We start from the raw sequence: 11590 nt of genomic DNA on the forward strand, positions 1-11590 counted from the left end.
CCCTCTCCAAAATTAATGGAACCATGCTTGGATAGGAAATCAATTGTAAAAAGTTCAATATTTTTTATCATTTCAAGTGAAACTCATATGTGATATTGAATCATTGTACATAGATTGAAATATTTATATTAGAATTTCCTGTAATTTTGATCATTATGGCTTACAGATAATGAAAATCCCATATTCTGTGTCTCAGAAACTTTATATAAACTTTTATAAACTATATCACAGATATAGACCAATAAAAAAATAAAAAATATATGTTTTGAGCTTCTGAAAAGTTGATTTTGAATAAATTATTGATCAAGCTTATAATATTTCATTCTTATATGTCTGAGTCTGTATAAAACGTTCTGCCTTCAATCATAAATGCTCAATAAATATATTGTAAATCGCTTTGTTAAGACTTCTTGTTCTTCAGAAACTATTTTATGTTGTTTATTGTTCACCTTCGCCACAGCGGTTTTATTTTGACACAGGAAGTGACTCACCGGAAGTCACTGCTAAAACTCAGTGACTGTCGTGGGATTCCGTCCCACGCCCGAGTTCTTCAGTCTTTACGTGTCCGGTCCAGCGGGACGCTGTAACAACTGTAAGTTGTGTGTTTGTCTCGTGCGGCAACAACTTAGGAGCGAATTTGTGAGCATTAGCGCAAGTTAGCATCCCCGCTAATTCGCATTAGCGCGAATTAGCATTCGTGCTAATTAGCATCCGCCGTGAGGTCACCAGTTTATGGTGTGACGGTTAAATGAGCCAGTTGTTATGTGCGAGTTTAGTCTCGTTCTACTGCTCATGTTTACCTGTTTACCTGTTTTTTACGGAGGTTTTGTGTCTTTGTTTTTTTAGTTTCACTCATTTTTGATTGTGAACTCCGCAGCAGTAAAACATGAAGAGACAGTTCATAACATAATAGTTTCACTTTCTGAAATGACAAAAAAAAGTTTACTTTTTCCTCGATTTTCAAATTTTTTTAGATGTAGATTCAATAAAGTGTGCTGGGGAAACCCCCCTCCCCCCCTGTGAATGGCCACATGGTACGCTCCACCACGCACACACACCTGGGTGACGTTAACTCCGCCCCCAGGAAGAGCAGAACTCACGTGCAGCTCTTGTTTACATGCAGGAGCTCAACAACCGAGGTACGACCTGACTTCCTTTTATCTACCGTCAAAGAAAAGTGTGTGTGTGTGTGTGTGTGTTATTTTATCAATTCAAAATTTAAAATAAAACGTATTTTATCACGTTTTAAATGGCTCCACTTTACTAAAAATGTCTAAACACCGTTAATCTACTCATGGAATATTAAGAGGGCGAGTTTGTTAGTGGTTTAAATAACTTCTGGAAGTGGCTACTGTATATATATATATGTATAAAAATATATCGTTTTTAATTTTACAACCTGCATCAATTTAAGTACTAAAATTTAAATCACAATGTGGTACAATCAGAGCATCTATACATGTAAGCCTTTTCATCCTGAAAGATGTTTTTCTATTTAATTTCTAGCTTCTTCCAAGTCGCCTTCCTCCGGTTCTAAATTATATTAATATTTTAACTTGTGTATTATTCCTACCTGTACGCAGCGATCTTAAGTTAAACGTTAAGTCCGTTGATTCATGCAGCAACTTTTTCCCAGTCGTTGTCTCCTCTGCTGCTGCACAACTTTTGCGGTACAATACCTGGGTTTTCGGTCTGTTGCCATGGTGACCGGTGACCTCGGGGCTCCATTGACGACGGCTTTTTCTTCTTGGTTGCGCACGCGCTTAACTCACGTTAAACTATATATTTTTATATATATACAGTAGCCACTTCCAGTAGTTTTATTTAATTTTCACGTTCATTGACACACATTTTAAATCTGTGAACTCGTCTTTCAGATGGGCGGCTGGACGGCGGTGGAACCGGCCGCTTCAGACGGCGGTGGAACCGGCCGCTTCAGACGGCGGTGGAACCGGCCGCTTCAGACGGCGGTGGAACCGGCCGCTTCAGACGAGGCTTCCGGAAGGTTCCCCGCGCCGACGCCTGGACGAACCTGCAAGGTACCGTCGTGGCGTCGTATTCTCGCTGCTGATCTGCCTCCTGCGGTTGTTCGCTCTACGTTCAGAGACGTTTTCTCGACGCGCAGAATGAGACCGTGTGAATTCCTGCACCGCGTCGCTCTGTCGAATATATAGATGTATGTGATATAGAACCTTCTAGAGAAGGACGGTCTAGCGTTGGTTTGTCGATGTCATTAAAATGAAAGAATTCTTCGTGTCGTTGCCGCGGCAGCGTGGGCGTCGTCCCCCGGCGTCGTGGTGGAACGACGGCAGACGGCTCCTAGAACACGAGCTCCCGTTCAACTCGGCCGTTCGGCATCGACGAGCCGCCGGCGCCTGAAGCTTCCCTGAAAGCTTTTCTCTGTTCGCGCCGTCCCGGCGACGCTCCGGAGACGTACGTGTCGACGATCCCAGGAGGTCGTCCGCTTCAGAAAGAGTCGGAGCGTCTGACCGACGCCGGCGATCAGTCCAGTTGGTGTGTGAGCCCTGAAACCCTTTAGCATGTAGCATATAGCCTCGCTGGTGTGTGAGCCCTGAAACCCTTTAGCATGTAGCATCGCTGGTGTGTGAGCCCTGAAACCCTTTAGCATGTAGCATCGCTGGTGTGTGAGCCCAGAATCTCGTTAGCATGTAGCATACAGCAACGTTGGTGTGTGAGCCATATAACCCTTTAGCATGTAGCATATAGCCTCGCTGGGGTGTGAGCCCTGAAACCCTTTAGCATGTAGCATCGCTGGTGTGTGAGCCCTGAAACCCTTTAGCATGTAGCATATAGCCTCGCTGGGGTGTGAGCCCTGAAACCCTTTAGCATGTAGCATATAGCATCGCTGGTGTGTGAGCTCTGAAACTCTTTAGCATGTAGCATTGCTGGTGTGTGAGCCCTGAAACCCTTTAGCATGTAGCATATAGCCTCGCTGGGGTGTGAGCCCTGAAACCCTTTAGCATGTAGCATCGCTGGTGTGTGAGCCCAGAATCTCGTTAGCATGTAGCATACAGCAACGTTGGTGTGTGAGCCATATAACCCTTTAGCATGTAGCATATAGCCTCGCTGGGGTGTGAGCCCTGAAACCCTTTAGCATGTAGCATCGCTGGTGTGTGAGCCCTGAAACCCTTTAGCATGTAGCATATAGCCTCGCTGGGGTGTGAGCCCTGAAACCCTTTAGCATGTAGCATATAGCATCGCTGGTGTGTGAGCTCTGAAACTCTTTAGCATGTAGCATTGCTGGTGTGTGAGCCCTGAAACCCTTTAGCATGTAGCATATAGCCTCGCTGGGGTGTGAGCCCTGAAACCCTTTAGCATGTAGCATCGCTGGTGTGTGAGCCCAGAATCTCGTTAGCATGTAGCATACAGCAACGTTGGTGTGTGAGCCATATAACCCTTTAGCATGTAGCATATAGCCTCGCTGGGGTGTGAGCCCTGAAACCCTTTAGCATGTAGCATCGCTGGTGTGTGAGCCCTGAAACCCTTTAGCATGTAGCATATAGCCTCGCTGGGGTGTGAGCCCTGAAACCCTTTAGCATGTAGCATATAGCATCGCTGGTGTGTGAGCTCTGAAACTCTTTAGCATGTAGCATATAGCATCACTGGTGTGTGAGCCCTGAAACCCTTTAGCATGTAGCATGAGCAGTTTAACTGAGCGACATCGAGCTCTGCTGGTCCAAATGTCCCTGGTGAGGAAGTTGCTGGTGTTGAAGTTGCTGGTGAGGAAGTTGCTGGTGACGAAGTTGCTGGTGAGGAAGTTGCTGGTGAGGAAGTTGCTGGTGTTGAAGTTGCTGTTGAGGAAGTTGCCGGTGATGAAGTTGCCGGTGATGAAGTTGCCGGTGATGAAGTTGCCGGTGGTTGAAACTGATCCCTGGTTTTCAAGTTGTTTTGTTTTTACGAATAAAAAGCTGATTAGTGTGATATAGAACATTCTTTCCTCTTTGCTTTGAAGAGTCTGTTTCCTGCAGCTTTGCACATCGAGACGTTACATTTTGGTCCATTCTTTTTTCTTTCTTTTTTAACTTAAACGTCAAAAAGTTTTCGTGCAAACGGACGTCGAAAATGCAACTTTACACAGTGAAGAAGAAGAAGAAGAAGAAAAAGGTTGTTAATTCATTCTGACTTCTCCTGAGTGTTGATGGCCTCCGTCAGAGGAAGCAGGCGGCAGCGCAGACCCTGAAGCCATGTTATAAGTCGGGGGGTGGAGGAGGGTGGAGGAGGGTGGAGGAAGGGGGGCATGTAGCTCTAATCCCTCCAATTAATTCTCATTCCCCACAAGTGGAAGACCCCCGAGAGCGTCTTGACACTTCTATTAAAAAGTAAAAATGAAACACAGCTTGAAGGTGAAGCCGGAGATCTCTCTCTCTCTCTCTCTCTCTCTCTCTCTCTCTCTCTCTCTCTGTCTCTCTCTCTGTCTCTCTCTCTCTCTCTCTCTCTCTGTCTCTCTGTCTCTCTGTCTCTCTGTCTCTCTCTCTGTCTCTCTGTCTCTCTGTCTCTCTCTCTCTCTGTCTCTCTCTCTCTCTGTCTCTCTCTCTCTCTGTCTCTCTCTCTCTCTCTCTGTCTCTCTCTCTCTCTCTCTGTCTCTCTCTCTGTCTCTCTCTCTGTCTCTCTGTCTCTCCCCTTCTCTCCTTCCCTCTCTCTTCTCCCTCTCTCTCTCTCTCTCCTTCCCTCTCCTCCTCTCTCCTTCTCTCCCTCTCCTTCTCTCCCTCTCTCCCTCTCTCTCTCTCCCTCTCTCTCTCTCCCTCTCTCCCTCTCTCTCTCTCCCTCTCTCTCCCTCACCTCTGGTGGCCGACAGTCAGACGGGGGGGGGGGGGGGGTTCCCTTTCAGGCTACGATATGTTGTGGAAATGGGTTTTGTGTGTCGTGGTCGCCGGGGGGGGCTCGTCGTCGTGGTCGCCAGGGGGGAGGGGCTCGTCGTCGTGGCGTTGTTTCCTCATGAGGCATCAAAAGGAGCCGAGTCAGCAAATCCTCCTGTTACTGCAGTTCAGCCTGAAGTACAGACTTTCTTTTCTCCTTTCGCCGTCCCTTCACACCCTCCAGCCGTTCGTCTCAGCAAAGGTCGACGGAAATGTTTTGGAGACGATGTCCGTTTCCATGGAAACGACAGAAGAGCTAGAAAAGAGGTCCTTGGCCTTTTCCTCTGCAGCGTCAGATCATAGAGCATCTTCCTCCTCTAACACCAGATTATAGAGCATCTTCCTCCTCTAACACCAGATTATAGAGCATCTTCCTCCTCTAACGTCAGATTATAGAGCATCTTCCTCCTCTAACGTCAGATTATAGAGCATCTTCCTCCTCTAACACCAGATCATAGAGCATCTTCCTCCTCTAACATCAGATTATAGAGCATCTTCCTCCTCTAACACCAGATTATAGAGCATCTTCCTCCTCTAACACCAGATTATAGAGCATCTTCCTCTAACGTCAGATTATAGAGCATCTTCCTCCTCTAACACCAGATTATAGAGCATCTTCCTCCTCTAACATCAGATTATAGAGCATCTTCCTCCTCTAACACCAGATTATAGAGCATCTTCCTCCTCTAACATCAGATTATAGAGCATCTTCCTCCTCTAACATTAGGTTATAGAGCATCTTCCTCCTCTAACATCAGATTATAGAGCATCTTCCTCCTCTAACACCAGATTATAGAGCATCTTCCTCCTCTAACGTCAGATTATAGAGCATCTTCCTCCTCTAACACCAGATTATAGAGCATCTTCCTCCTCTAACACCAGATTATAGAGCATCTTCCTCCTCTAACGTCAGATTATAGAGCATCTTCCTCCTCTAACGTCAGATTATAGAGCATCTTCCTTGACTAACTATACATTTGTGATGAAAGCGAGATAATTTTCATCCATATTAAGTGACTGAGCAGAAATAATCTTATTATTATTTCAAAAACTGTTCTTTTCCTGTTAAAACCTGCAGTTTGTATATTCAGGTTACCGCTTTGGGGGGGGGGGGGGGGGGGTGTGTGTGTGTGTGTGTGTGTGTGTGTGTGTGTGTGTGTGTGTGTGTGTGTGTGTGTGTGTGTGTGTGTGTGTGTGTGTGTGTCACACGGTGCGTCATAGCTTCAAAGATATTCATTCTGCTGAATAATCTGGATTTCACAATATTTTTGTACCCCCCACCTCCACCCCCCCCCTCCCCCACACACACACACACACACACACACACATACACACACACACACGGATTCCACTGAAAGTTGCTTGCTCAACACGCCACTTCCTGTTTCTCTGATGTTATCGGAGGGGTGGAGGGTGGAGGAGTGAAAATTAGTCAGATTCCACGAACAGAACTTAATCTGAAGCTGAATGTAATGACGACCTACGATTGGCCGTTATTTTCAAAGTAAGGGTCGTGAGCGCTCCTGGCGGCGGAAATAAACGGCACAATGGCGGCGTGTTTGTTTACACACAACTTTTCTCGTAAAAATGGGTTTTCATTTCATGTTTTCATCTCAGATGAGTTGAGAATGATGTAGTGGGGGTGTTGGGCCACTGGGGGCGCTGTGGGACCCTATTCGCATTCACGACATTCGTATGGACAGACGACTTGTTCAAGGTGCTTTATTATGCTTAAAATAACAACAATCCACTGTATAAAAATAAAACATCAGTCTATAATATATATTTTTTTTATAAAATAAAAAAAAAAGCAGTCAAATGGAAAATGCGTTAAGAAAATGGTTGGGATGATAAAAGACAAAGTTTTCATTCAAAAATCTGCACTTACCATTTTGTAGGCAGATTTAAAAAGGGTTGCCAGATCTGATCAGTATACAAATTATGTACCATACAACAACAAGCACAAAACAAGACCACGATTCTTCAATGTGTTGGGAATTAAAAGCATTTTTCCACAAGCAGTTCATTCTTATTTATGTCGTTTTGCATTTGGAAACTGAACCAAAAGTCGCCCCGATTCGGTGGTAAAACCGTGGACCTGGCAACCCGTGACCCACTGACCACTCAGACCAGTGGTCTACCTACTGGCGAAATTCTATATTGTATTTCAAATGTTTTTTCTTATTCTTATTATACCGCTTTATTTCGCGCAGAAAAAATTAGTCTATCATCGCTAATTTGGCACGATCGTAGAGACTGGCGAAAAATTAATTACAATGTAAAAACTTAACCCCACGGTGAAAAAATTGGCTCTCTAGCGCCACCTAGAAAAACTAAACCGCCCGCCACGGTCCATAGGAATGTCGTACACATATGCAACGGACACGAAATTTGTTCGTCTCGTCGAGATCTACAACTCACGCACTCTAACTTTTGACCTAACTCCAACAGGAAGTCCGCTATTTGCCTTTCAAAGTAAGATTTTCGCCCCCAAAAATGTCATTAAACACTGAAAAACTTGCATTTTCTTATAAAAGAAAACATCCAGTAAGATTTAGAGGTACAAACATAGAATCCCCAAAAACATGCAGCACGTTTTTTTGGGGGCGGGGCTTTTTTTTGGGGGGGGGGGGGGGGTGTTTTGGCCCTTAAAGCTCGTTCGGCGTGACTTTGGTGGACATGTTGGTCCCGTCGTCGACGGCGACGTGCCTCTTCAGGCTCGGGAAGCGTTTGACCATCAGCTGGCGGAAGTGGTTCTGGAACTTCTTGCCGACGAAGGTGTAGAAGACGGGGCTGACGCAGAAGTAGAGGTAGGCCACGGTGCGCGTGGCCTGCAGGGCGTAGCCCAGCCTCTGGCCCTCCTCGCAGCTGACGGGGGCGCCGCGCTCGTGCATCAGCACCACCACGTTGAACGGCGTCCAGCAGGCGAAGAACAGCACCACGATCACGAAGATCAGCCGCAGCGTCTTGAACTTGGCGGCGAGCTGCGACGACGCCACGGTGACGGCGATGCGGGCGTAGCAGTAGACGATGACGGCCAGCGGGAAGATCAGGAAGAGGAAGAGCTGCAGGTAGAACCCGGACGTGCGCAGCTTCACCACGTCGAAGCCGGGCGCCTCGCCGACGTACTCGTCGCAGTAGGTCCTCTCGTCCACGTGGTGGTAGTAGGTGGTCTGCAGGAGCATGGGCCTGACGCACGCCAGCCCGCTCACCAGCCACACCACGCCGCACGAGATCACGGCGTAGCCGCGGCTCCTCACCCGCGGGGCGCCCAGGGAGTACACCACGGCGAGGTGGCGGTCGAAGGTGAGCAGGGTCAGGAAGAGCACGGAGCTGTAGAAGCCCAGGTAGTACACGCTGCCCACCAGCTTGCACATGACCTTACCGAAGATCCAGTCGGAGAGCTGCATGTAGACGCTGACGAAGGGGAGGCTGCTCATGAAGATCAGGGAGGACAGGACCAGGTTCAGCAGCAGGATGTTGGTCACCGTGGTGAGCCTCTCGAACCTGGAGGGGTAGGGTAGGGAGGGGGGGTTAGGAGAAAATCCTCGTATTTCACGGCTCTCACACTTTATTGCCGTTTCTTAGATGTTTTCTATTGATGCTTTTAGCCTGAGATTCACAAATATAAAGTGCAATACAAATAAAATGCAATAGTATTATTATATTCTATTAGTACCATTAGAATTATCTATATGTTACTATCATTACTATAAAAACCTTTTTATTATTGCAAATATTATTATTATTCTTATGTCACTATTATTATATTTTTTTATTATTACTACATTATTATCCTTATGTTACTTCTATTAGTAGTAGTAGTAGTAGTACCATTGTTCTTATTATTATCATCACAAGCATAAAAGAGGAATCTGAGATGTAGAAAAATTAAAAAGTGGTTGTTGTTGACGGTGAAAGTGTGAAAAGCGTTTGGAGAACTTGAGGTCAGAACCAGGTTGACTCCGCCTCTCAGGTCTGGTTCTGCTGGTTCGTCATTGAAGTACCTATTCAATTCCATAAAGCCTAATTTATATCCGTTACATGAGCGATACTTGAAAGGCTCCACGTTGCCTTGATCTCGGAATGAGACCAGAAAGAACTTTAATATCGGTCGTCTGTAGACGTTGGTAGTCCACGGTCTATAGACGTTGGTCGTCCACGGTCTATAGATGTTGTTAGTCCACGGTCTATAGACGTTGGTAGTCCACGGTCTATAGACGTTGGTCGTCCACGGTCTATAGACGTTGTTAGTCCACGGTCTATAGACGTTGGTAGTCCACGGTCTATAGACGTTGGTCGTCCACGGTCTATAGACGTTGGTCGTCCACGGTCTATAGACGTTGGTCGTCCACGGTCTATAGACGTTGGTCGTCCACGGTCTATAGACGTTGGTCGTCCACGGTCTATAGACGTTGTTAGTCCACGGTCTATAGACGTTGGTCGTCCACGGTCTATAGACGTTGGTAGTCCACGGTCTATAGACGTTGGTCGTCCACGGTCTATAGACGTTGGTTGTCCACCGTCTCAGGTCCGTCCCTCAGTGAGCCGTTTCTCAATCTATATATTCAGTCGCTCCTGATTCCCCTGACTCTCTGGAGGAGCTCCACCCTCCTCCTCCAACCGACAGCCTCCCCAGGGGGTCTTTGTCGGGGCGGTTCTCGCGTCGGGACTCACCGGTGGATGATGACCAGCACCAGGCCGTTGGCGAAGACGCTGAAGACGAACATGAAGTAGTAGAGGACGGACAGCCGGGCTCCCAGCTGGTTGTCCCCGTCCCGGCTGCACGGCGAGACGGGGTAATGGTGGCCGTCGGTGTAGTTGTCGTAGTCGTAGTTGTAGGCGTCGGGAGAGTCGGCCCAATTGCCTTCCATCTTCCTGCCGTGAGCAGAAACCCGAGGGAAGACGGTCCAGAGGGTGGAGGTCGGTGGCGTTCTGAACCCGAGTCGCCAAAAACGCCGTCTCTCTGCTCCTGAAAGACTCGACTGACTGACGGCAACTTAGTTTGTGTGAAGAAGAGGGAAGTTAGAAGTATTAATCAGCCCATCCACCCTCCCCCCACCCTCCCCCTCCACCCCCCTCCGTCCTTCGACGCATCCTGTGTGATTGCTGAGAAAACTAAAAACACATCGTCTCGCCCTGTATGTGACACACTGATATCCTGCAGCCACGACGTCTTTCTCACTCCGTCTCCGGTTTGGTCGTGGAACTTTTCAAACTTTCGTCCACCTTCTTTTCACCGCTAACGACGAATCTCTGACTTTGTCCATTTAGCGCTCTAGATCAGGGGTCGGCAACCTTTGATGTTCAAAGAGCCAGTTGGTCCCGTTTCCCACTGAACACAACACCCAGAGAGACACACACATTTTATTTTGACAGTCCCACAGGAAGACCACGCCAGGAGGACACGACACACAAAACCTTCTTCACTGCTGGTTGACAACTTACAACCAATAAACTAAACTACATGAACTAAGCAACAAAAACACAATTACTACCGACACTACAAACCTAACATAACCCCCAATAATTACATTTAAAACACCACAAACAGAAACTCCCATAATGCATTGCAGCTCTCAGCTTTAATGTCCTGCAGTTGTTGTGTAATTCACTAGAATGTTCCGTCACTCTCAACAAGTCTGCAATGAACCTCCTGGAATTGTCCATTTTATCTTTAGTGGGCAGGAATGGTAAAATATAAAACGTCAAAAATGTTAAATAAATACAATGTATAATAAATTAGAAAAAAAATCTAATATAAAAATAATATAATGAAGAATATGTAGAATACATTTTAAAAAATAGGTATAACTTATAATAAGCAAAACTAAAATAAAGAAATAAAATCGACCATGTGGTTTTATTACCAAATGACCAGCAGCACCCTCTAGTGGCCACACATGCTAATTGCATGCAGACTTAATAAAAAAAAATTTAAAAAAACAAAACACCTTTAATTGTCTTAGTTTGTGGTCAGAGAGGAAAAAAACAGAGATCTTCCACTTTCTCCTCACTGAGATCGTAGATGTGTATATGTTGACGTCTCTACATTCATGTCATTAGTATAAAAGCGACTCACAGATCAGACACCAGGAAAAACATTTTAATTACTTTAATAATCGTACATGAAAGCAAGAAGGTGATCCGTGATTAATGATGTTTTCTCCTATATTTCAAATGAGGAAGAAGAAATTAAGAGGATTAAACGGTCTATTCGATAAAAGGTCTTTCCTGATTGGGAGGGGGTCTGTTTCCATGGCAACGATGCTCTGATCCACTGAAAGCACAACTTTTTGTAAATGCGACTGTTGTGAAGCGACGTCTGTGGTCCCAGTCCATATTCTCTTGGGACTTTTATTTTGACACTCCCCGTAATAACAGTCCAACTTGGTAGTTTTATTTTGACAGTCACCATAATCACAATCCAACTTGCTGATTTTATTTTGACAGTCACCATAATCACAATCCAACTTGCTGATTTTATTTTGACAGTCACCATAATCACAATCCAATTTGCTGATTTTATTTTGACAATCACCATGATTACAATCCAACTTTCTGGTTTTATTTTGGCAGTCACTGTATTAACAATCCAACTTGGTGGTTTTATTTTGACAGTCATCACAATTACAATCGCACTTGGTAGTTTTATTTTGACAGTCACCATAATCACAATCCAACTTGCTGATTTTATTTTGACAGTCACCGTA

At 45.7% G+C, this 11590-nt stretch overlaps 1 protein-coding gene across 1 annotated transcript; it reads right to left on the reverse strand.

Moving 5' to 3' along the window:
* Positions 1 to 7525: 7525 nt before the first annotated feature.
* LOC308143912 (C-C chemokine receptor type 1-like) lies at positions 7526 to 9751 on the reverse strand (the record flags this gene model as incomplete). Its single annotated transcript, XM_080514855.1, has 2 exons — positions 7526 to 8384; positions 9555 to 9751. 2 exons carry the CDS (start codon positions 9749 to 9751, stop codon positions 7526 to 7528), a joined length of 1056 nt encoding a protein of 351 aa, XP_080370981.1.
* Positions 9752 to 11590: the final 1839 nt, after the last annotated feature.

Source organism: Blennius ocellaris (genome assembly GCF_963422515.1).
Source record: "Blennius ocellaris genome assembly, chromosome: 19".
In the NCBI taxonomy this organism is placed as follows: Eukaryota; Metazoa; Chordata; class Actinopteri; order Blenniiformes; family Blenniidae; genus Blennius; species Blennius ocellaris.